We start from the raw sequence: 26,967 nt of genomic DNA on the forward strand, positions 1-26,967 counted from the left end.
AGACAATCTAGGCCATTGTTAGCCTCATATTAAACTAGGCCAATAATACATAGTTCTGATTGGAGCTGCAAGCGGTGCCTTTCCTCCCCACAACTCTTATTCTGAGATGGCCACATTCCCAACTGCTATTACCACTCATTGTTTTTCACAGCTTTGGAGACTGTTTCTTACAGAGCTGGAAAATGTACAGGAAAACCAGAGAGATGGATAATTTATCAGCAGCTTTTCAGGAAAGGGCTTCATTAACCAGCAAAGTGGCCAATCGTACTTCAGGACAGAAGTATATAAACACAGCATTTGGATTAGACAAAATTACTGTACCTGCTATCTCTTTCTGGAATTTCTTTAATGGCAATCCTAACTTGATTGCTCAGATCTCGTCCTGCATAAACTATGCCGTAAGTTCCTTTCCCCAAAATGACTCTCTCACCATTTTCATCATATTCGTAGTCATACTGCAAAACAAACAACATGAAATGAAAGGATATGAACCAGGCTTTTTACCTGCATGACATAACGATGTAAATATTTCTTCCTATAATAAATGTACTTCTGTTGTTGGGTATCATAAAAAAAAACCTAACTACAGACAGAGGGCACTGCACACCAAAATAAAAAATGGAGCTTACCTGTAAAAGGGGGTTCTTCAAGATGTGTGGTCCCTATCTGTATTCCACACTTGGGTATGCATGTGCACCATGCACCTGAGATCAGAGACTTGTTGCAAGTAGCGGCTGTTGGGGTCTGCAACTGTGGAGTTGCTTCCCTCATGCTCTGATCTGAGGGTATAAGAGGCAGCAAGGACCAATGCCTCTCCACTTCCTCTTTTTACCATGAATCAGAGAGGATCTGAAGCAGAGGGGAAGGAGAGTAGGTAGTGTAATACAGAGAGGGACCATACATCTTGAAGAACCTCCAGTTACAGGTAAATAATCTCAATTTCTTTGAGCGCTGGTCCCTCTGCATGTTCCACATGTGGGTGATTGACAAGCAGTATTTAAACAGGAGGAGGATGCGAGGATGCAGTTTGTACAGATGCCTTAATACTGCTGTCCCAACAGCTACATCTACAGAAGAAGCCTGACTATGGCTTAATGCTTCATAAAGGTGTGGGTAGAGCTCCAGGCAGCAGCCTTACAAATGTCTGGTATACATACTTGTCAAAGAGATGCTGTTGAGGTTGCTTGTGCTTTGGTGGAATGGGCCCTCACTCCATCCAGGGGAAGTATGCTTGCCAACTTATAACAGAGAATGCTAAAAACTATGTACACACGCGCGCGCTCTCTCTCTCTCATATTTTTACAGGTTTTTTACAAGAAGAACATCACTTTGGATACAGAGAATATTGACTCAAACCATGCAGTGGTCAGAAGGAACTGGAGAAACATCTGTCTGCACAACCTCTTATATGCGCATGAGGGAATCAGAGCATGAGGGAATCAACTTTGCAGGCATGGACCAACAGACATTACTTGCTACAAATGTCAAGCACGTATGTACCCACTTGTGGAATACACATGGGGACCAGCACTCAAAGACCAACTTCAGCTTCTGCATGGAACACAGACACTGCTGCCACAAACTCATGTTGTACCAGTTGCTCTCCTGATCTAACCACGTTTTCCAAATACAGTGGAATCTCTATTTTAGACTCTCCATATTAGCCAGAACTGTGCATTAACAGAGGTCAGGTGAGATTGTGCTGACCAAAGTTCCACTCTTTCCGAGTTTAGATTAATAGATGCATAGATTTTTAAGGCCAGATGGGACTATTAGATCATCTAATCAGACCTCTTGCATAACAGAGGCCATATACTTTAACCCAATTACCCTTGTATTGAGCCCTATAACTTTGCTTGGATAAAGTATATTTTCCTGAAAGGCATCGAGCCTTGATCTGAAGATATCAAGAGATGAAGAATCTACCACTTCCCTTGGTAGTTTCTTACAATGATTTCCCACTTTCCCTGCTATTAAATTGTGCCTTATTTCTAATTTGAATTTGTCTGGCTTTAACGTCCAGCCACTGGGTCCTGCGGTGCTATATCTCAGATGAGAAAAAATTTGAAGAATATTTTGTTTCTAAACGTTAGGGGAAAGATTTGAAGAAGCACTCAGTGTCAGCCTAATTAATCCCACTGCAGTCAATGGTAAAACTCCTCCTAAATTAAAAATCCTACCCTAGAGGCCTAAAGTTCTCAATAAATTGAAAAATATCAAGTGTGACATGTTGTCCTTACCTCTACAGAATCTCCATCACAGTCCCCTTCCTCTGTGTTTTTCCCTATATCTTCAGTGATACTATTCACCATATCAAAAAACCTGTAAAACACATCCAGGTAAAGACTAGATAGTTACATGAGAATGAATCCTAAAGTGAAAAAAATGATCAAACAGAACCTTTAAGTGTAAAGAATATTAAACCAGAACAGCTCAGTTAGGGAGATCAGGTGGAGGGAGAGAAAAATCACTGCTCTTCTTTGAAGTGGAAAGTTAATGTCTAAAGATAGGTAGGTAGGGGTGTGTGTGTGTGTGTGAGAAATATACATGTAAAGTGTCTAGAAGATAACATTATATCTAAAAGTCAGGGGTGAGGGTCTCAAGGCATTTATTGTTTAACAGCAATGCTACACAGCAGTTTAGAGTGTAAAATACAGAAGAAGAATACTGCATTCATTTGAAACCGCAGGGAAACTGTACCTTTTTTATGCCAGGAAAGCAACTGAAGCATCAAGCATAATGGAAAGGTTCTAAAAGCCCTGGACCCAGGAGGAGGAGAATTCTCCTGCTGAGGGAAGGGTGCAGCAGACTGTCTTTTGAGGACCCTTTGCATGCAAAGGTAGTGTACAGGGCATGTTAGGGGCAGGTTTGTGAGGTGTCTGGAGCCATAATGTGTAGTCTGCAGAGATTCTGGACAGTGCTGCTGTCCATAGGCAGCCAGATACAGTAACTCAGGCAGCCCCCACACAGCTGTCTAAATTACTCCTGGTCCACTCCAGCCCCTGGAGCAGCCCAGAATCGAGAGGGTGGAAAGGTGCCTTAAAACCACCTTAGCCTCCTTGCTCCTCAGCAATGAGCACAGCGCCATGCCTCTCAGAAGTACACACACAATCCAACTCCATGTATTCTAAACACAAGCAGGATTAGCAGTAATGTAAAGAACTCATAATGTGCTTCTCTGTAATCAGAAATGGAACTATAGCTACAGGGAAAGCAACCGTAGACCCTGATCTTGCAAAGCACATAAGCACGTGTAAGTTTAAGCACAAGTGTCTCCATTGATTTCAATAGGCTTACTTATATGCTTATGTACTTTGCTGGACTGGGGCTTGGCTAACTCATGAATTAAGCTTTAAATATTTACATCAGGAATAACAGATCCCATAGGACTGGACCATAGTATACACACGTAAAGTTTGTTTAAAACATTAACGTAAGTGTGGGCCCAACCCTTTAAAGTACTGAGCACCTCCCGGGAGATGCTCAAATGCCCATAATTTACGTTTAGGTATTGAGAGTTGAGGATGCTCAGCAGCTCACTGGCACCATCCCAAAGTAGGCAACACTAGTCTAGTACAGGTTTGCATTCAGAAATCATCATCTAAGTTAAGATTGTTTGGCAAAATAGTGACCAATACATACCTCTTGCAATGCAATTCTGTGCAGAAATAGATTTGAAAGTCATCTGAGTTATGCAGTACATAAAGAAAACAGCATCGCTCCTCAAACTTTGAAATACTGAAAGAACAGCCAAAGTAAATGCAGGTTACTGAACTGGTGGCCCCAAGCTTCAGGGCACTGTAGGAAAGTACTAGATTAAATCTTGTTATATACCATTATAGATCATTTTATTATGAAGTTATAGTCTAACATGCTCGCCCACCATCTCAAATGCGATCTCTGCTGCTTGGAGCCCTGCACTGCCCCCCACCATTGCATACACTCCTCAGGAGGGCATCAGAAGAGTGATGGGAGTAAGGACCTAATCCAAAATCCATTTATATCAATAGAAAAAAATCCCATTGAGTTTAATGGTCTTTCAATGACTCCCTTAAGCTGGTTCACCCTGTAGCCACCTCTGCCGCTGTCCAGGTGGATCACCCTTCCAGTATCAGAGAGTCGAGAAGATTTAAACTTGCCTTCCCTTGAAGCCACTGCTGCTACTCGTTACCATCCATGCAGCCATCCACACTCTCCTTGGGCTACACCAGTGGCAACAGAATTTTTAAAAACCTCCCCTCCTTGAACCTTTATTTTTGGAACACAGTAGTGGCTTTTCCTTTTATAACCAGCCACAGTTCAGCCCACCATGGGCAAGATTCCTGTGGTGGTTACTGTAATTGATATTTCTGTGTTGTACAACACAGTATTCCGTAAATAGTGTCTTCCTGTGCAATAATGAGCATCCCTTTCCCACCCACCCCCATTTCTTTATCACCTAATCTAGTTTTGTTTTTATTTTCTATGTCAGCAGAACAAAGAGAGGGCAGGAATAGAGAAGGACTGGATGGATTCATACTACAGAAATTTCTAAAGTGGTAGGAGGGGGGCCTCTTGTCCAGTAATCTTTCTCAATCCCAGTTAACTGAGCTCTTGTAAAGCTGTTCACTCATCTGAAAATATTTTCCCCTTCTCTGAGCTCCTTGAAGAGCATCCTACTTGAAGCAGTTCATTCTGTAATTTGTGCCCTTGAGTTGCACTCTGACATTCAAGTGTAAATTTGATTCAGTGGAATTTTGTAGAATTAATATATTAGAAAAGGAGGATGGATGAAGATTTTATGAGAAAAACTGGATAATAAAGATACAAGATTTGCAAGACCAAGGCACATGTAACAAGTCCCCTCATTGGTTCATTCTTAAAAGATACTGGGTGAAATCCTGCTTCCACTTAAGTCAATGTGGATTTTGCCAGTGACTTCAATGGGGCGGTCAAGATTTCACTTATAGTCTTACTCCACTGCAAACAGAAACAAAACGAGAATAGTATTTATTCTTGCAATGTGAGAATTTAGGGCCACCAAAAGATATGAGGAAAGGACTCAAATACTGTGATGATGGGGGTTATGGAAGTATCTGAGTACATACAGACTTGACTCATATTTTTCTTTAGTTTTAGGAAAAATACTGATACAGAAGTTTGAAACATCACTAAATGTTTTGAAGTTAACAATTCTTTGTAAATCTCTGATTCATACAACTTCTCCTAATATAGTAGAAGCCGTCATTGTCACTTTTAGATCTGAGGGTACCTTGGGATCTTAAATATTCTCTTTGAATAATGTGCATTTTACAAAAGCTACTTAGTAGAAGGAAAGATGATTTTATAAATCAGAATGTTTGTCTGTGGGTATTGTTATTAGTACTGCAGTAGAGCCCAAAAAGTGATAGGTAATGTACAAATCTAGGAAGAGACAGTCCCTGCCCCAAGTAGTTTATAATTTTGACACCAATTTAGCAGGGCACTTGAGCACATGGGTAAACTTAAGCATCTGAGAAATCCCACTGATATTAATGGAATGACTCATGAGCTTAAAGTTCCACATGTTAAGTATTTTCCTGAACTGGGACCCTAATTAGTGTGTATATTCTTTTGGATGATGTTAAGGCTGTTTTAACTGTCTCACTGGAGGGATAAAGATGATCTGCTTAGGGATATACAGATATTTTCGAAGGTTCTCTTTCAAGATTTCTTCCTGAACTGCACTTAACTTCTATGGATTTTAACTGCTTTAGACCATAAGCTACATTTCCTTAGAGCACAGTAACTAAGATAATTTAGAAATTTTGGGGGAATCTTTCCCCTGTAGAGATCAAAAATGAAACATCAATAGTTATAGACTCAGATGTTTTTCCTTTGTACTAAGAATGAAATGATAGTAACACATTTTTTAATCTGATGAACTGTTTCCATATGCTCACTTAATATAAGAGATGCTTCATAAACCACAAAATCTAACAAGTCAAATATCCGAGTCAGCCTGTTAGTGCGAAACATTAAAGAAGTGTCTGATTAAAAAGGGTTCAATAACCTTCTATTCATTCAGCCTTGATTTCTGGAAGATGTGTAGAGAAACTGTTACTCTGAGTAAATCTGATTATACATGAGATCTACTTAGTAAGCACAAGAGTCTTGTGGCATCTTATAGACTAACAGACATATTGGAGCATAAGCTTCGTGGGTGAATACCCGCTTCGTCAGATGCATGTAGTGGAAATTTCCAGAGGCAGGTATAAATATGCAAGCAAGAATCAGGCTAGGGATAATGAGGTTAGTTCAATCAAGGAGGACGAGGCCCTCTTCTAGCAGTTGAAGTGTGAACACCAAGGGAGGAGAAACTGCATTTGTAGTTGGCTAGCCATCCACAGTCTTTGTTTAATCCTGAGCTGATGGTGTCAAATTTGCAAATGAACTGAAGCGCAGCAGTTTCTCTTTGAAGTCTGGTCCTGAAGTTTTTTTGCTGCAGGATGGGTACCTTTAAATCTGCTATTGTGTGTCCAGGGAGATTGAAATGTTCTCCTACAGGTTTTTGTATATTGCCATTCCTAATATCTGATTTGTGTCCCTTTATCCTTCTATGTAGGGACTGTCCAGTTTGGCCAATGTACATAGCAGAGGGGCATTGCTGGCACATGATGGCGTATATTACATTGGTGGACATGCAGGTGAATGAACTGGTGATGGTATGGCTGACCTGGTTAGGTCCTGTGATGGTGTCGCTGGTTTAGATACGAGGGCAGAGTTGGCATCGAGGTTTGTTGCATGGATTGGTTCCTGAGTTAAAGTTACTATGGTGTGGTGTGTTGTTGCTAGTGAGAATATGCTTCAGGTTGGTGGGTTGTCTGTGGGCGAGGACTGGCCTGCTTCCCAAGGCCTGTGAAAGTGCGGGATCATTGTCCAGGATGGGTTGTAGATCACTGATGATGCGTTGGAGAAGTTTTAGCTGAGGACTGTATGTGATGGCCAGTGGAGTTCTGTTGGTTTCTTTCTTGGGTTTGTCTCGCAGCAGGAGGCTTCTGGTACATGTCTGGCTCTGTTGATCCATTTCCTTATTTCCTCGTGCGGGTATCGTAGTTTTGAGAATGCCTGAAGATCTTGTAGGTGTTGGTCTCTGTCTGAGGGGTTGGAGCAAATGCGGTTGTACCTCAGCGCTAGGCTGTAGACAATGGATCGTGTGGTGTGTCCGGGATGGAAGCTGGACACATCCATGGTGGCTAGGATGGTGTTTTCCAGAGGCTCTCTAAATAAACATTCCACACACAGATGGAATACAAGCTGTCAGGAACAGCATCCCTGATGATGCCACAGCACAACTGGCTGCTGAGCTCTGTAACTTTATCCTCACGCACAATTATTTCAAATTTGGTGACAATATATACCTCCAGACTAGTGGTACCGCTGTGGGCACCCGCATGGCCCCACAATATGCCAACATTTTTATGGCTGATCTAGACTAACACGGCTACCCCTCTGATACTTAGAAAGCACAGAAAATCCTGGACTAAGGCTTTCACAGACATTCGCTCAGGTACACATGACCAGTGCAATACTTTCCCCCCACTCCACAGTAAGCCCCCATTTGGAACTCTATAGCTGCAGGGGACAGTTGAGCAGCGGGTCCTCTGCAGCGCTTGTGAATGGCAGTAGCTGTTCATAGGTTGCCACAGAGAGCTGCAGTGGGATGGAGCAATTGGGATCCCCAACAATGCAGAGGAGCTAGAGCCTCAACTGCTCTACATGCTGAAGTAGCACCACAGGGAGACGGCTGCACTGTAGCATCTTGTCAAACCCTTAGGTTGGTGTGTGGGTTTCATCATCCCAACACCTGTCCATTCAACTGTATAACACCATTTTACTTGGCCTTTACCCAGGTGAAATGAATTTCTTGCAGACTGCAGAGAAGCCAGTGTGTAGGTCACTAGTGAACCTTCTCTTCCCATTTGTGTATGGATAGATAGGAGGCTTAGAGTGAGGTGGTGCACCTACAAGGGTGGCATATTTAGAAATATTAATGTCTTTGTAAATGAGTACAGGGTGTTTTGAAATTATTTGTGTGCTTAGTTCCAAAACTGACAAAACATTCAAGTTTGCAGTGTTGCTGTAGCCCCACGATAAGAGAGAGACTAGATAGGGGAGGTGAGGTCCAATAAAAGATATTACCTCACAAAACATGCAAGCACATTTACTATGGCCCTGTAGCTAAATCCTGTATGCACCCAACACTCCCACTGAAGTCAATGCACAGGGGATGCACGATCAGGCACCATGACAGTTGCTTATTAATAGTTCTTTATGAGATAGCATATAGAGCAGTTAATCAGTAGATTATGCAGAAACTGTGGAGAAGAAATTTCAAGTGAATAGATTTTACTTATTTGCTAAGAGTGAAAACTTCCAATACTATAATTTTTTAAAAATTCTATTGATAGGATGCCAAGTACAAAGCAACTTAATCAGTAAAAACAAGAGCTGGGTCTGAACCAGAACAAGAAAATTTAAAAATTTTTTAAAAATAAGTAAGGGCCTTCGTTTTCAGTTTTTACCCATTTTACCTCCAAAATTCCCAAGTTTTAAAAAAGCCATTATTCTGATTTTACTGATTTCACTGGAATTTTGGAAATGCCGGAATTCCCCAGACCCAGGTCCCTGCTCCAGAAGGAGAGGTGGTGGCTTGGTAACCTGGTCCGTCAGCTGCCGCTATCCCTAGATACAAGGGAAAGTCATTGATGAGACTTAAGATGACTGAAGTCCAGTTCATGCTCTACAGGTATTTTCACATGTGACAGGTGGTTGCCTGGAGAGAGCACAACTGCGGATGGGGATGTTCTACCTTTCCTTCCCCCTCTGCCATTTCTCAGACTCTTGAGCAAGGCAATTCTCTTCAAAATGGACTGAGGCTTGATGTATGATGGATGCCATTGCAGTCTATTGCCAGACAGCTCTTCCCAATTTGTGGGGTCAATGCCTCCCTTCTTAAGATATACTTTCAGCATTGTAGCATTTCCTCTGTCCCCTGCAGGTCCTACCATCATGACTAAGTTGAGAAAAGAGGAGTTGCTTCAGAAGAGGAGTATCAGCCATCCACACACAATGACTAGCCCAGCAAAGTTGATGTTTCATAATCTTCACCTCAACACTGGTGATGTGAGCTTCAGAGAGACCGCTGGCATTGGCATGACAGTCTTCCCATCCGATATGGAGAATATTTCTAAGGTAGCACAGTTTGAACCACTTCAGACACTTAAGATGGCTGCGGTAGGTCACCCATATCTCGCACTCATAAAGAAGAGTCGGGATGACTACTACACTGTGGACAAGAATCTTAGTTTCCATCCGCAGATCTCTGTCAATAAAGACATGATGGAGCTACTTTCCAGAGGATACTCTGGCACAATGGATCCTATATTCAATCTCCAAGGTAAAGGTACTGGCTCAACAATTTGTGGGAGAAGGGGGCCAACTTGTGCTGGGACAGACCGTTAGAGCACCCTTATTCTTCCCAATGTTGAGGGAAAGTCCCAGCTTTGATAGGCTCCTGAGAAGAGATCTAGGGTGGATTGCAAGTCAGCCTCAGTGTGCGTGAGGATATCATGGTCATCAGCATACTGAACGTTGGTAATAACAGTCCTGGTGACTTTAGTTGTAGAATGAAGACACTACAGGTTGAAGAGCTAGCCATCCATGCGATACTCAATCCCAATTCCAGAAGAAAAGCAGTCACAAATAAGAATCAAAATTAATGCAAGACAGATGGAAAGAAGGGTTAAGGCAATAACACAGCCCTACTTAACACCAGTACAGAGAGTGAATGGGTCCATCTCCAAGCCATTACAGAAGACGGTGGCGGTCATTCCATCATGAGGCAGCCCGAGAACACGCTTCATCAGGGTGCTGGAACAATTTGTATAGGGAGGGTGCTGATAACACAGGTTCTCATGCCATGCTCATCAGATACCTAACATCTGTCCTATGGGCCTGCATCTATATTAGGAGGAACCAGAATAGAAATCCAAACACCCTTACAATTTGGGAGTTTTCAGACTCAGATATATGTCCAAACTTTGAGTCAGGTTAAGGCAGCAGCAAATTATCCCCCTCTCCTACCTGGAGCCAGGGGGAAATAGGGAAGGAATTGTGCCTCAGTGCGGTCACTCAAAGGCACACTGCCTCCTGGGCCTACTCCTAGGTGCTCAGGACTGTGCCCCAGACACAACTGAGCACTCAGTGACTTGGGCTCATCTTTACTGTATAAAATAGAGGCTGTTATTCTTTTTTTTTATTGTAAATGTTAACCATTTATTGTATTGCATTTGTTCTTACAGCTTACATTGACCTCAGCTATTTAAAATGCAGCTGTGTGCCACATGCAGAATAGCGCTTCTTTGGGTAACTGGCATAACTGACACAACATGCATAGAGAGACAAGCTGGGTGAGGTAATGTCTTTTATTGGACCAACCAAAGTGCATAGAGGGGCTAGCCACATTTTAAAGGATTTTGATGACTGAATGTAATTTCTGGCCCAATTCAGTAATCAATGTGTGTGTGTGGGGGGGTGTGTGTGTAAAAAAGGATATATGATACAGGCTGAGTAATTTATTAGTGCACAACCCACTAATTGAGTTTATGCTCAAGCAAAACCAATTACCAAAAGGTACAGTGTGTGATTCAGCACCATGTTTACAAAGTTACATACATTTTTTTTTATTCCTTCTCAATTTTTAAGGGATGAACTCTATTACTCGTAAGAAGAAGAGGCTGATTATGTTGGCTGCTACGGAACACATAAAGCAAGTGTCTCCTCAGTCATTTCCCTACATGCTTACTGGAAACATCAGTCATGCTTCAGTACGAGGTACCTCCCCAGCACTCCTGCTAAAGCACTGGTTATGTAACACCAATAAATAGTTACTGAGGTCTGGACAGAAAAATGATGTGACCGTTTAAGTCTGGGATCTCTGGGCCTTTGACTACTACAGAGAGCCCCGGCCTTCCCTGCTAGAGCTGTTAATCTCCGTTTCCTAGAGAGCTGTAAGGGATTATATTTCCAGGGTAGAATTTTCAAAGGAGACAAAAGAAGTTGGGATCAGGAGAAGAGCCCCTTTGCGCTAGCTGTACCACAAATATGGCCCCTGACTCAAAGAGCTTCTAATCTAACAAGATTAGCAACAACTGAAAGGAGAGGGTAATGATCATCATAGGTGCTGGAACAATTTGTATAGTGGGGGTGCTGAAAGCCACACAACCAAACTGTTAACCCTGTATATAATGGAAACCATTTCAAGCCAGGGGGTGCTGCCACACCGCCAACACCGGTAGTTCCAGCACCTATGCCGATTATATACAGATACTTTTATACAAGATGTGCATACAGATTTATTTAGCTTTGTAATTAAACAAACGTCGACTTTGCCCAACTGCCCCTCAGCCAAGCTACCGAAGATTGTCTGAGTTCTGCCAGGGCCGTGGCAGAAACGGACCTTAGCTCTAGTTGAGGCAGTTTAAAATTTTCCAGACTTTCTTGGACATCTGACAAAATAAACAGACTGGGCTTAAATGATAACAACATTACTGGAGGCATATAAATAACATTAGCAAACACTAATACATATTTTAGCAGTGCCAAAAAAACCGGCCACCACCATTTGGCAAGAAGTTTACAAATGTTCGAAAATGTATTGTAACAAAAACTGAAACCAGACTGCAGTTTTTTCCCTAAAATAAACTGATATGCTGTGTCTGTTAGGGTGACCAGATGTCCCGATAAAATCGGGACAGTCCCAATATTTAGTTGTTTGTCCCGCATCCTGACCAATGTACGGTTGGGACGCCATTTGTCCTGATATTTTGCTTCGGCGGCACTCCGGCTTTTTTTTTTTTTTTGCTTGGGGTGGCAAAAAATCTAGAGCTGGCCCTGGTGGGGAGGGGGTGAGCCTGTTACTGTCCCCCCAGGTGTCCCGATATTTTGTTCTTGTCATCTGGTCACCCTAGTGTCTGTTGATAGCTGAAAGAGTTATTAGGTGCTGGAAGGGCAAAAAGGTCCATCTGTTTAAGAATTTATTAGAGACATCAGACAATTTTTGTGTCATTTTTAGAAGAGAGGACTGGTTGGATAATTTGATTTTCTTTTTTAAAAAATACACTTAAAAATATGAAAATGGGATGGGACAGATTGCCATGGTACATGTATGCACAGGAAGAAAGTAAGACAAAAATAAGGAAGTGATCTAAAGCAGTTCAGTGGTACTTTCCTAGATATTAACATGCGCAAATTAAAACCTGGATCCTTCAAATAGTTCTGCACGTGTTTAACTTCATGCACACGAGTACACTCTATGGCCAAATTCTGCAGCAGTTCAGTGATGCTGAGGGGGCAGAATCTGGACATGAATGACCACCGGAGAATCCCACATGCAGAAGGGAGCTTTTTGCTGAAGTAAAGCCAACAAAACTGGCAGAGCTGGTTTCTGTGCCAGCCATTTCCTGCTCCCTATTTAAGGAACCATGCTGAAGAAAAATGTGGGCATGCCAGGGCCAGGGGGAAGCAAAGATCCAAAGTTGAATAAAGAGTCCTTAGTGCACATGAGAACGAGGCTCTTTACATTTCCAGGGCAACAGAGTTTACCTGATTTCTTGTTATGAGTCAGAGTCATGGACTTTAAGGTCAGAAGGCACCATTATGATCGTCTAGTCTGACCTCCTGCACAATGCAGGCCACAGAATCTCACCCACCCACTCCTGTAATAAACCCCTAACCTATGTCTGAGCTATTGAAGTCCTCAAATCATGGTTTAAAGACTTCAAGGTGCAGAGAATCCTCCAGCAAGTGACCTGTGCCCCACGCTGCCGAGGAAGGCGAAAACCCCCCAGGGCCTCTGCCAATCTGCCCTGGAGGAAAATTCCTTCCCGACCCCAAATATGGCCATCAGCTAAACCCTGAGCATGTGGGCAAGACTCACCAGCCAGACACCCAGGAAAGAATTCTCTGTAGTAACTCAGATCCCACCCCATCTAACATCCCATCACAGGCCATTGGGCATATTTACGGCTAATACTCAAAGATCAATTAATTGTCAAAATTAGGCTATCCCACCATACCATCCCCCCCATAAACTTATCAAGCTTAGTCTTGAAGCCAGATGTGTCTTTTGCTCCCACTGCTCCCCTTGGAAGGCTGTTCCAGAACTTCACTCCTTTGATGGTTAGAAACCTTTGCCTAATTTCAAGTCTAAACTCCCTGATGGCCAGTTTATATCCATTTGTTCTTGTGTCCACATTGGTACTGAGCTTAAATAATTTCTCCCCCTCCCTGGTATTTATCCCTCTGATATAGGTAGAGAGAGCAATCATATCTACCCTCAGCCTTCTTTTGGTTAGGCTAAACAAGCCAAGCTCTGAAACCTTTCATAGGACAGGTTTTCCATTCCTCGGATCATATACATTTAATTTTTTTAAGTTGTAAATATCAGTAAAACAATCTTTTAAAAATAATATAGGTGAACAATTAATTTTCAAAATCACAACATAAAGAAATTATACATTTTAATGATCTAAGTTTTCAATGTAACTAGTTATTTTTGGATGCCCTGAAAGGGGCTTGATACCTATAACCTGGGCATCATCTTTGACTCAGCCCTCTCTCTAACTCCTCACATCCAGGCTGTCTAAATCTTTCTGATTCTTTCTGCCTCACATCTCTAAGATATGACCTTTCCTTTCCATCCATCCAGCTAAAACTCTCATCCAGTCTCATTATCTTACATTTTGATTACTATCCTTTCTCTAGCCTTAACATATGCAGTCTTGCCCCACAGATATCACTCAAAGTGCAAAGATCACTATCCTAGCCTGTTGCTTTGACCTTGGCACCCCTCTTTTTGCATCCCTCCACTGTTTCACCTTCTCTTTTGCATGAAATATAAGCTGCTTGTCTTCACTTGCAAGGCCTTTCATAGTCTATCCCCGTACTGCCTATGATCTCTCATTCGTTACGGAGATGTTGATTCCTGCGTCCTATCAGCTAAAGATACCAGCCTCCACTGCCCATTTGTTAAATTTTCAAAGAAGCCTCTTTGTGCTTTCTCCCATGCTGCCCCTCACGCTTGGGAGGAGCTCCCCATAAACGTTCACAAAGCTACTGCATTGTCCTCCTTCAAACCTTCTTCAAAACTCTACTATGCCATGATGCCTACAAAAGAACTTAACAGACAGGCAGCTGGTGTGTGGAGACTACAGCCTATCACAGTTTCATTGTTTCCTTCTGCTCTCCCTGTCTGCATCCACCTGTTATCCCTTGTCTTATACTTTGACTATAAGGTCAGGGACCATCTTTTTTGTTACGTGTTTATAGAAAGCCTAACACAGTGCGGTCCTGGTGCATGACAGGAACTCCTAGGTGTTATGGTAATGCAAATAATAAATAAATAAATAAATAAATATTAATTTTATTAATTTATTTATTATTAATAATACATTAAAAGTAACCCATTATTTTAATTCTACTTATAACTGCACTTAAATGTGAATTATGGCACTATTTTAGTCAGCAAAATAATTTTTTTTAAATTAGCAGTTTTAATTTTTTTTATTTTGTTTTTGTAGGATAGCCATTGCAGGTAGGGTGGCCAGACAGCAAGTGTGAAAAATCGGGACAGCGGGGGGGTGGGGGGGGATAGCCACCTATATAAGACAAAGCCCCAAATATTGGCATTGTCTCTATAAAACTGGGACATCTGGTTACCCTAATTGTAGGTGGTCATTTTAGAATCACAAGAAGACATTTCAGGGATTGTGTTATGTTGGAAATCCCCATGTCTCAGGCAGATGCAAAACTCTCTTAAGTTTTGTCCGCAATGCTCCATCCAAGTCATTGCACTATCCCAACAGACCACTCATCCAGTTACCTTTGTTTGTTTAAGATAATGAAATAAAGGAAGCTTACCTTACTCCCCTGATAGAAGCAGCACTGAAGTTCCACTCATAAATACCTTTCTGTAACATACAGAAAACATGTAAAGATAAAACATAATAATAAAGTTCCCCTTAATATAAAAGATCCAACATGTATTATCTTTTACCCTGTAAATGAAGAGGCTGAAAGATTTAGGAATGTTACTCAAAATATTAGCATTTTACACTGTAGCAATTATTCTTCCTGGCATCTTAGCATAATGCCAATAGCATCTTTAAACAATCTTTGCCGAATAGAAATACTGCTCTGGAGCACATTTTAGTAACTAGAACAATAAAGCCAAGAAACATTTCTTGCTGAGAGACAAGATTTAGAATGAAGCCTTGGTGCCAACCATAGTCACAACCAAATGAATTCCCAAAGACAAAAGAGACATGAAGTTGAACAGCTTATGACACCTGTCAAGAATAGCAAGAAATAAAGAAGGGAGACACATTACCAGAGTTGCTGCATTTTGTACAGTGAATTGTAAAGGAGGCTGAGCCAACAGCACTTGATAATCTATAACACCATTTCCCAGATCAATTTCCCCCTCCTCCGTATCATCTTAATCCATCTTTCTTTTCTGTTCACATTTTATTACAGGTGGCTATGTTAATATAAAATACCATAATATAATGTACCAAATACACACAACTGTATTTTCTTTAGACCTACATCAAACCTCAAATAATTTAAAAAATTCATTTAAAAGTAACCTGCAGTTGTAAAGTAGCAAATTCGAACTAGCTATGAATGATGTGAGAATGTCCTCATATTAAATGAGTTATTGGGTAAACTGTATCACAGGGACTCATTTATTCCTTAGCACATTGCCACACAATGGGACTAAAGCTGCCAGGTGTTACCTCTACATAAATGTTCATAAAAACTTTCCATAATAGATTATTTTGCCAGTTTATGAAATGCATCTAAATCGCCAAAACTTTTCTGCTCAGACCTAGTTTAATAGCTAAAAATGAATGCTCAATGTAGAAGGAGTAGAAATGTCTCAGTATCATGGAAAGGTACTGAGTGATTTGACAAACCTTGAGAAGGCAATGTTTGATTGGAATAACGGGGAAGGAGGATATTCAAATATGGTCAGCCTTGCTTGATACAATGCCAATTGTGCTACAAATTGCTCCTAAACACAGCTCAGCTCACACGGTGGAATGGAGCATTTAAAGTACCGTATATACTTGTTCGTAATCCGAATTTTTTTAGTAAAAGAGGGAAGCATCAGAGAAGGGGGTCGGCTTATGAATGGGTATAGAAAGAGGGAGAGGTGGGACACAGCCTCCCGCACCACCCCCAACAGAGGGGTCAAGGAGAGGCAGCACAGCCAAAGCCAGAAGGGAAGAGGCGGGGCCAGAGTCTCTCTGCTTCTGGACACGCTGCTCTCCCCCCAGCCTCCGAAGCAGCTGCAGCTCTGGGGCTGACAGGCTGGGGCCATGCCACTCAGCCTGCTGGAGCAGCTCCAGCCAGGCCAGAGACATCCTCCTCTGGCCCACACCAAGTAAGGTGGGAAGGGAAGAGATGGGAAGGGGAGAGTGTGGGGGTCCCGGGCTAGAGGTGGGGAGGGGTTACACATGGAGGCGTCATGTGGGGAGGTCCTGGGTTGGGGGGGGTCATGTGGGGGGTGGTCACAGGGGTTACTCCCCTGACCCCCAGCTTCTCCCCCCCAAAAAAATTCCCCACCAGTTGCTCTCCTGGCCCGTCAGGGTAAGCCGCTGGCAGGCTGGGACATTTTGTTTACTTAGGTTTACCTCCGTGCCTGCGGACGCTTGAGGTAAACCAACCGTCCTGGCCCCCCAGCGGCTTATCCTGATGGGCTAGGAGCCGAAATTTGCCAATCCCTGAATGATAGGGTCGGCTTATGAATGGGTCATAAAAATTTGCCATTTTTACTTATCCATCTTGGGGGGGTCAGCTTATAAACGAACCGGTTTATGATCTAGTATATACAGTAATTTAGTGATTCTTAGCTGAATTCTAAGGCTTTAAACTTTTAAGAGATACCTGAAATACTTTGTTTTGACTGACCTTCTGCTCAAGATCTCCTGCCTTCTGGCTGGCTACCTGTTCATAGATTCCCAGGCCAGAAGGGACCATCTGTCTGACCTCCTGTATAACACAGGTCATAAAATTTCCCCAAAATAATTCCTAGAGCATACCTTTTAGAAAAAAGATCTGATCTAGATTTAAAAATTGTCAGTGATGGGAGAGTCCACCATGACCCTTGGTAAATCCTTCCAATGGTTAGTTATTCTCACTGTTAAAAATATCACCTTATTTCCAGTCTGAATTTGTCTGTCTTCAACTTCCAGCTATTGGATCGTGTTATATGCTAGACTGAAGAACCCATTATTAAATATTTGTACTCAGACAGTGATCAAGTCACCTCTTAACCTTCTCTTTGTTAAGCTAAATATATTGAGTTTCTTGAATCTATCAGTACAAGGCATGTTTTTTTAATCCGTTAATCATTCTCCTGGCTCTTCTCTGAGCCCTCTTCAATTTATCAACATCCTTCTTGAATTGTGGACACCAAAACTAGACACACTATTCCAGCAATGGTCATACCAGTGCCAAATACAGAGGTAAAATAACATTTCTACTCCTACATGAGATTTCCCTGCTTATGCATCCACAGATTGCATTAGCCCTTTTGACCATAGTGTTACACTGCGAGGTCATATGCAACTGATTATCCACTACAAAAGCCAAATCTTTTTCAGAGGCACTGCTTCCCAGGATAAGAGTCCCCCCTCACATTAGTATAGCCTACATTCTTTGTTCCTAGATGTATACATTTACATTAGGCCTTATTAAAACACATATTGTTTGCTGGAGCTCAGCTTACCAAGTGATCCAGATCACTCTGTATCAGTGACCTCTCCTTTTCATTATTTGCCACTCCCCCAGTCTGTGTCATCTGAAAAGTTTATCAGTGATGATTTTATGCTTTCTTCCAAGTCATTAATAAAAAGGTTAAATAGCTTAGGGCCAACAACTGATTCCTGAGGGACCCTACCAGAAACACACCCATTCAGTGATGAGTCCTCATTTACCATTACGTTTTGAGACCTAGCAGATGGCCAGATTTAATCTACGGAATGTGCGCCCTACTAATTTTAGATCATTCTAGTTTTCTAAACTAGCCTTTGCTGTCTAATATTGCACCTCCCCCCCCCCATGCTAGTTGACGAAGAGCCAACATGGGCATTTTCTTTACCTACAGGAGGGAACAGAGCAAAGGGATGGGGATTCTTGCCACATTAGGTCTCCTGGCCCCCCATATGAGGAAAGAGTACCACCTGAACCTCTGCTTCCCCTATCCCCCAGCAATAGCGGGGAGTATCCCAGCAACCTCAGCTGCCCCTCTCCCCATATCCACCTCCCAATTGCCCCTGAATGCCTTCCAGCTATGGGTCCTCACCCCATTTTTTACCCATGAATACTCCAAAATAAACATTCAGGAAGGGTGAAAGGATTAAAAAAGCATGAGAAGCCCAAGTCATATGTTATAGCTTTGCAGTTTATGAAAGAGTAATCTCTCACAGATTCATACAACCTCTTTCATTTACCACATCATTTTCTCAGGCTGCTGAATTACAGAAAAGCTGTGTTGCTCATGATTCTGCCAACTTCTAAACAACCTGAGTAAACATATCAGGGTGGTATCCAACTCCAGCATCTGTTCTTCGGTTAGTAAAAAAATCACAAATTGGATTCAGAAGCCAACATGAAATCGAGGCAGCTTGGCTACTGCCTTTCCTACTGACAAATAGGACTGTGGCACTTCTTTAAAACCTATCAGAAAACAAATTGGTACATTCAGGGGAATGGTACATGTGTTTATAGCAGAAACAAAGCATATCTACCACCTGACTTTTATAAGAACTTTCCCATTAATTTCTTTAAGTTTCGCAAGTTTCATCATTTTATTAAAACTGAGTTAAGCAGAAAATACTCACTGGAAAATGGCTGTGGAAAAGGAAGAGGGCAATTTATTTATACTGGGCCAGATTGTGAGACTCTTTCTTGCCATGTAGTTACCAGTTGCAAATTGAGAAGTTGAGTTCCATTCACATTTAAAGCAAATATTAAACCTCTTATGTCTGAAAAATAAACCATACACTCCTTAAACTTACACACTTATTCTTTGAGTACAGAATGAATTTTCTGAGAATTTACCAGTAAATCTATTAACTCGTGAGTTAAAAATTAATTAAATCCTTTAAATCCTGGGTCCTTTAAGAAATTGAGCATGTGTTAGTCTTTTGTCCCAAATAATCTCAATAATGGAAGCACACAGACTCTTCAAATTTCTCATATAGAGGGAAAAAATCTTTAAAAATCAGTTTCATTTTATCTGTGGCCGAAACACTAAGCACTGTTTCTTAATCATAATCTAATAGTTATTGCATGATGTCACTACAGGGCAGAGTTAAGGTTGTTTGTGCACCCTAATTGTACATTTCCATTCCTAACATGACTAAATTTCTTTTAAGTACAGCCTTCATTCTGAATTTCCTGGGTTTGTAATGCCTAGTCATTGGACAATTACAACATACTTGCAATGTTATTTATCTTTAACTTACTGATGCATACTCCCAGTCTTCCCTTATCCTAGATTTTTGTCTTGAAATATTTATAGGCAGCTCCACTGACTGAAGTGAATCTAATTAATTGCTCACTGATGGGAGTAAGGAGCTCATATTTTGACCTACAATTACATGAATTAATCTTCTGACAGATTTCAGAGGGGTAGCCGTGTTACTCTGTATCAGCAAAAACTATGGGGAATCCTTGTGGCACCTTAGAGACTAACAAATGTATTTGGGCATAAGCTTTCATGGGCTATAACCCACTTCATCAGATGCATGGAGTGGAAAATACAGTAGGCAGGTATGAATACACAGAACATGAAAAGATGGTAGTTGCTTTACCAAGTGGGGGGTCAGTGCTAATGAGGCCAACTCAGTTAGGGTGGATGTGGCCCACTTCCAACAGTTGATAAGAAGGGGTGAATATCAACAGAGGGAAAATTATTTTTTGTAGTGACCCAGCCACTCTCAATCTTTATTCATGCCTAATTTGATGGTGTCACGTTTGCAAATTAATTCCAGTTCTGCAGTTTCTCATTGAAGTCTGTTTTTGAAGTTTTTTTGTTGAAAAATGGTGACTTTTAAGTCTGTTATTGAGTGTCCAGGGAGATTGAAGTGCTCTTCTACCTGTTTTTGAATGTTACAATTCTTGATGTCTGATTTGTGTCCATTTGTTCATTTGCATAGAGACTGTCCAGTTTGTCCAATGTACATAGCAGAGGGGCATTGCTGGCACATGATGGCATATAGCACATCGGTAGACGTGCAAGTGAACAAGCCCCTGATGGTGTGGCTGATGTGGTTAGGTCCTATGATGGTGTCCTTTGAACAGATATGCAGACAGAATTGGCAATGCGGTTTGTTGCAGGGATTGGTTCCTGGGTTAGTGTTTCTGTTGTGTGGTGTGTAGTTGCTGGTGAGTATTTGCTTCAGGTTGACACAAAAGCTTATGCCCAAATACATTTGTGAGTCTCTAAGGTGCCACAAGGACTCCTCATTGTTTTTATTCCGAGTACGGGAGGAAAGAGAGAGACTGAGGTTCATGAAAGTTTAAAAAGATATCTAGAGAAATTGAGGAATGTTGACCACATGGCTATGAAGAAATTTTATCCAGTAATGAATGATGCACATTCAGTTAGTATTACACTACAGAATCTTTGAGCAAGGACGAGAGGATTTGGGGAGTTCAGAGTAATAATCATGCTTCATATTTATGGTATGAGAGATAAGCCACCAAACAGAGAGAAGTGGATTGTTTGGGAGTGAATTATTAAGAATCATGCATTTATGGGTAGTGAGATAATTCCAAATATGAAATAGCCTCTAGCAATCTTCCAGAGCAGATGTTTTATGGTATCAGGGTTTCTTCTGCAGCACTAACATGACAACATTTACGATGTGTGGCAAATATATTTTGGTTTGTGTCCAACAGCTAAGGCAATGTATGTATGTGTGTGATAGTCTGAGGCTATCATGAATGATGCTGATCAAAGCTGACCACATATAAACAGGAATTCATTGATCTGGACACAGTTTAGCCTGCATTTCAGTTTGTCTTCTGAATGTCCTATTACTGCCATTACCTACACGCTTTTCCCCACAGTCCATTTTCCCCAGAAAACGCCCAAGTGCTGTTGCTCATTGTGTTCCACGTACATTGTTCAAAGAAGGTGGAGTAGAAATAGAAAATAGCGAGAAAGGAGCATGTCAAATATTTCTATTGTAAGTGTAAAAGGCACAAGACAGACTGATTCCAGGAAACAATTCCCCTCTATCGTACCCTGCAACTGAAGAAAAGTAATTAGAAAAGAAATAATGACGACTGTGCTGGTTCTTGGGAGCTGAGAAACCATATGTAACATTTTTATGGTTCCACAACTCCCTGAACCTACTCATTCCCTATGCCTCCTTCTCCTCTCCCTTTTCCACTTCTCCCAGGCTCCTGTCTTTCTTGCTGCTTCCAAAACTTCCTGGCTGCTCCAACCCCCATCACTCTACTGTTTCCTTCCTGGACGCAGTAATTCCTCCATCTATGCCTCACTTCACTCCATGTCTCCAAAGCTCCCTTCAGACTCACTCTCCTTCCAAATATCTTTGCCTTAACCACACCTCCGCTTCCAAGTTTCCATCTTTAACCACGTTTTCTCAGCTTCTCAGTCTCCTAAACATCTATTTTCTTTGATCAATTTCCTCTTTAAGTTCCTGACTTCCTGCACAACTACTCAAAACAATGATCTTTATTTCCTCTGCCATCTTATTTATAGTGTCTCCTCCAGGCTACAATATAAACCAGTGAGTGCTAGCTAGGGGCATTTTTTATACTCTCAGTGCATTACTGAGGGTCCAGTACTCAAAGATGACACAGGTAAGCCATTCTGGTGAAACTGTCTAATTTGAAAGAACCACATCTTTCAAAAGTTCAAATTCTTTTAAGTGCATTTCAAAACTACAACATGGATTTGGGTAACACCAGAGGAAAAAACCAGAGGAAAGTTCCATTTGTACAAATACATTTATATTACAATGTTACTGGTGTGTCATACATACATTTTAAAAGCCAAGCTTTCAGTAATGTGCTTCTGAATCTTTGTGCACTATATACTTAAATGAAGCCTTCTGAAATAAGATTATAAATTTAACATTTTTTTAAATCATAAAAGAGATCATGGAAAACTGAAACACTGTCTGCAAAATAAGCAATTCCCAACAATATATGTAAATGAAGATATTTCTTATATGCCACAAATTTTGTGTAGTCAACTGTAAGAAGTCTTTAGTTACAGGATTTATGTCACATACACGATTCAGAGACCAATAAGATATGATTCATTATTTACATTTCTCACCCTAAAACAAGTGCAGTGGTTTACCTTGTCATCAGGTAGGACATGCCAGATAGATATGGTCTTCTCCTCCGCCTCGCTATTGATGGACAGATATGAAGGCTGGTAAATTTTTGTTGGTTCTAATATTAAAACCTGGGGGGGGAGGGCGATTAAAAGTCATTAAAAGGTTTATGAAATTTTAAAAGCATTGTGATCAATTGAAAACATGTCTGAAGTCCTAGCACATTAGGAATCACAAGGGGAAAAGATAAAACTGTGTAAAATGATCACACTAGCCTAAGGTCTGAAATTCTAGTTTAAATTTAGTTTTTCTATAATTTGCCGTTCTCCACTACACACATAATCACATGGTACTCCTGATTCAACAAGGTTCTGAGTACCTTCATTTCCTACTGCCAGGTGTTGAGCAACCTCTGTAATATGGTAGGTTTTTGGACCCATTGGAGGCAATTTGAGAATGTTTACCTTCTAGAGGGAGAAGGTCAGCTTGTGCCTTTGTTTGCAGTTTGGGCTGGGAAAGGAGCAGTTGGGAAGCTCATCAGAGAGAAAGCAGAAAGTTCTTCACTCTGGAGCTAGACTGAATTGCTTTTAAGTCAGACCATTGTGAGCAGTAACTATAGAACTGAACAGAAGGGAATGGTTCCATTGGAACTAAAAGCATCCAAGAGGCCACATGCTAACAGCAACAGATTGTGAAACAATTCTTGGGATATGTGAGAGCAAAATTTGGAAGATTAATCCAGAAGAGACAGAATTCAGTGCAGCAAGATTTGATCTAACCTAGTATACTGTTATGCCATGCTACATCAAAAATGCTTAGCCAAAAGTAGCTGATGGTTCATCTTTAGGGCCCTAGCAAATTCACAGCCATGAAAAATGCATCACAGACCATGAAATCTGGTCTCCCCCCATGAAACCTCCTTAGAGGTTTTTAAGGCCTGGCTTGACAAAGCCACGGCTGGGATAATTTAGTTGGGGTTGGTCCTGCTTTGAGCAGGAGGCTGGACTAGATTATTTTTTGCAGTGACCCAGCCACTCCCAGTCTTTATTCAGGCCCAATTTGATGGTGTCAAGTTTACAAATTAATTCCTGAGGTCTCTTCGAACCCTAATCTTCTGTGATTCTATGAAATCTGGGGGTTTTTTTGTGTACTTTTACCCTATACTATAAAGATTTCATGGAGACCAGCGTTTCTCAAAATGGGGATCCCGACCCAAAAGAGGGTTGTTGGGGTGTCGCAAGGTTATTGTGGGGGAGAGGAGGTCACAGTATTGCAACCCTTACTTCTGCGCTGCCCTCTTTGCCGGGTGGCTGGGAGAGCGGCGGTTGCTGGCCAGGTGGCCAGCTCTGAAGGTAGCGCCCCACCAGCAGCAATGCAGAAGTAAGGGTGGCAATATCATACCATGCCACCCTTACTTCTGCTGCTGCCGCCTTCAGAGTTGGGTCAGGACCCCTACAGTTACAACACTGTGAAATTTCAGATTTAAATATCTGAAATCATGAAATTTACGATTTTTTAAAATCCTGTGACCATGAAATTGACCCAAATGGATTGTGAATTTGGTAGTGCCCTACCCATCTTACTTCAGGCCCTTAAAGGAAAAAGTCAGCACAGTTTAGCATTTGTAGACATTTGGTAAAGATTGGTATTATTGTCTTTTTATAGTATTCTATATTTAAATCTGATTTCCAGGAAAAAAAACTCCTCCAAAAGTCTTTAAGTCTATATTTACTGCATGTAAGGTTTTCTGTTTCAGTCTGTAAATTTAATTGGGGAAAAAGGTTACTGCATTTCCATTTATTCTGAATTGATATTATAAATTATTTCCCCCCCAGACTGTTGAAATTTATTTAAAATAGAAAGGAAATCAAGTTAGAGAACAGCATAAATTAATTCTTGTACCTAAAACACCTGCCTCCAAACCCACTTCCCACATACTTTAAGATCAGCATTTGTCAATGTTGTGTGTTTTTTTGCAAGTGATTTCTATACTTCACTTTTAAAGAAGAATTTTTAAACTACTTTTGTAAATAAATATTAAACTTACTGATTTACAGAATTTGTAAGCTGTGTCTGCAACAAAGTGATATCACAGGGCTGTGTGTGACTAGACTGGAGAAGCAAAGATAAAAGCCACAACCTTCAGCTCAGAATTCACAAACTCTGGGGCAGAGCTAGAAGAGGTCAGGGTCAGATTACCCTCTCATGTCCAGGTCTTGGAGACCATCAAGAATTCTCTTAGTTGCTTTAAAAAAAATTAAAACCACCCAAATAGAAATTATTAGAAATTCCCAATGGTTCAAATTCTACACTCCATATACTTCTATAGGTGTCAATAGCAGTTGCTGGCACTCCATAGCTCTCAGCTGATTGGCAGGGTCCAGACCAGGTCGGACCAGCTCCTGGCCTGCTCCCAGACTAACTGCTACTAGGCAACCAATGAGCCCAGTCACAACCCCTGACTGGCTGATGGTTTAGCAGCTCTGCTTATAAGCCTGGCCCCCACGGTACATCAGTGGCTGCTCAACCCCTCCACCTGCAGCTGCCCTTGTTCCAGTCCCTGTTTGCTCCCGCCCCTGTTCCCCTCCAGCTTCTGATTTCGGGCTTCGATTCCCTGGCTCTGCCTCTGGCCTATGACTCTGGTTGACCCTCCAACTCTCACATTTGGCTTCTGTCTCTCCAGTTCTGATCCTCAGCTTCGCCTCTGGCCTATGACTCATTTACCCTCCAGCTTTGGCATTCAGCTTCTGTCCCTCCAGCACTGACCCTCAGCTCATTCTTGGACTCTGCCCACCCAGTACCCAGTTATAACCAATAGGGTAAACTCTCATTTCAACCACTAGGCCTGACCGCCCACAGATCAGCTGGCTATAGTGACAAGTGTAGCTCAGGGCCAGATTTTAAAGTATGTCAACGCCTAGAGATGGAAGTTAGGTGCTTTTGAAAATCCCACTAGGCACCTATCTGTGTCTTTAGGCGCCTGAATACCTATAAAAGTCTGGCCTTCAGCATCTCAGAATTGGGCCTTAAGTTTGAAAAGAAATGCATGCAGCAGAATTTTAGTATCTGTATTTTTCTACATATGTAACATCCTTGTAAAGTGTGTCATGTCTTCTTTCAGTGTCAAGTCAGAGGATAACAGATTTCTTCAGCTGCCAGTTGTGAAGTTACTTTGTATGTTCAATTGGTAGAAGCTGGTGCGTTGGTACTGAAGTCCCTAGATCCAGACCGTATTGGCAATCTGTGCTGAAGACTGTTACATAGAAGCAGCATTACAGATGAGTTTCTTCTTCTTTTTTTTTTTATAAATACCATTTATTTGTAAAGCTTTGACAAAAAATTCCATAGTGTCTTTCCATTTCTCCTCTTTTGTTGCCCTTTCTCTACTGTATGCAATGCACAATCTGTTTTGCTTGTACATGTACATTTTTCAGACTGTGAGGGAGAAGAGGCCTGTTACTGGGTGACAGTAGTATAGTCACATGAACAAGTATGGGTACAACATGTCACCTTTAAGCTGTACTGTGTTATTGACCAGATCTTCCCAATTTTAATTTTAAAGAAAATAAGAGAGTTTGGTTGAGACAGTTCTGGAAGGCAGATCCTGTTTTCAATGTTTCATTATGTCATGTGATAAGTACGAAGAAGAAAGGGATGTGGTTTCCCCTGGGTGTCTGTTATGAAGCCCAGAGTAATCTGCATATTTTCTTGCTTTAACTCCCTCCAAACCTCACCATGTCACAACCCTTCCTTGCAGAAAAAAGACCGAATAGGATTCCCTCCAGAGCCTCGCATTGTCACTACTTACTGTCTGGAGCAGTTGCTCTTGAGCATTACACAGTGCAGTTTTCCCTGAGATTGATTGTACCACCTACACATTGTGTCCAATCCCCAGCAGCCTGCAGAGCTGTACAAAACAGCCAATTTCCACTTCTCAGGAATTTGGGTGACAACATTGGTTGCCATTTAAAAATAATAATAAAGCAGTATTTGTCAAAAGCGACCACATCAAAGTGTCTAAAATACAACTTTTCCCTGACACATAGCATACAGGAAACAGTAGTAGTGAGCATTTTTTTATTGCATATATCCTGCACCCTCTAGCTGGGCATAAAGTAGCCATTCAGCATAAAGCAATTGAGCAATATATTATAGCAGGGTTCATAATTATTTTTCTAGGAAATATTTGAATGCATGTAATGTAGCGTGGTTGTGGATTACTGTCTAATACTATAAACAGTATGGTACTAGCTGTCTAGGCTCACTTATGGTCCCTAAAACAGTGCACAAGCGGACATCATTAAGTGAAATAAATTGTGAGTCAGCTATGCTAAGCCTAACAATGTGTTGCTAACAACTGATAAGACAGAGAAAGAAAAACTCCTTTCCTCAATGTGTAATTTAATTGATCTGTTGTCGTTTGGCACAGATTGGAACATTATAGATAGCCTGAATTATAAAATTCTATCTTGGCTTTTCCCTTGTCATTTTCCTATAAAACAGACCAAGCATTGTCACAGAATTTAATCAACTAAAACCACTGCACTACGCAGATCAA

At 41.4% G+C, this 26,967-nt stretch overlaps 1 protein-coding gene and 2 long non-coding RNA genes across 5 annotated transcripts in view; 2 read left to right on the plus strand and 1 right to left on the minus strand.

The window, feature by feature from the left end:
• MAP3K5 (mitogen-activated protein kinase kinase kinase 5) overlaps nt 1–26,967 on the minus strand; it is a 154,348-nt gene that overhangs the window by 31,764 nt on the left and 95,617 nt on the right. For 2 of the 3 annotated variants that reach the window (XR_007355809.2, XM_048844431.2), the window contains exons 11-15: nt 22,433–22,540; nt 14,941–14,990; nt 3,643–3,738; nt 2,241–2,322; nt 322–455 (exon numbers count right to left, since the gene is read on the minus strand). Coding sequence is in view for 2 of the 3 variants with exons in the window: in XM_048844431.2 (XP_048700388.2) it covers nt 322–455; nt 2,241–2,322; nt 3,643–3,738; nt 14,941–14,990; nt 22,433–22,540 (470 nt within the window). In the remaining variant the exon portion in view is untranslated. The remainder of the gene's footprint in view (nt 1–321; nt 456–2,240; nt 2,323–3,642; nt 3,739–14,940; nt 14,991–22,432; nt 22,541–26,967) is intronic. The other variant, XM_048844432.2, reaches the window with a different exon arrangement.
• Nucleotides 1,325–10,475, plus strand: LOC142071565 (uncharacterized). The gene is made up of 3 exons (XR_012667675.1): nt 1,325–1,691; nt 9,020–9,418; nt 10,323–10,475. It is a non-coding gene; the product is annotated as an uncharacterized LOC142071565 (long non-coding RNA).
• On the plus strand, nt 10,765–26,737 carry LOC142071566 (uncharacterized). The gene is made up of 2 exons (XR_012667676.1): nt 10,765–10,854; nt 25,531–26,737. It is a non-coding gene; the product is annotated as an uncharacterized LOC142071566 (long non-coding RNA).

This window comes from Caretta caretta, chromosome 3, assembly GCF_965140235.1.
Source record: "Caretta caretta isolate rCarCar2 chromosome 3, rCarCar1.hap1, whole genome shotgun sequence".
In the NCBI taxonomy this organism is placed as follows: Eukaryota; Metazoa; Chordata; order Testudines; family Cheloniidae; genus Caretta; species Caretta caretta.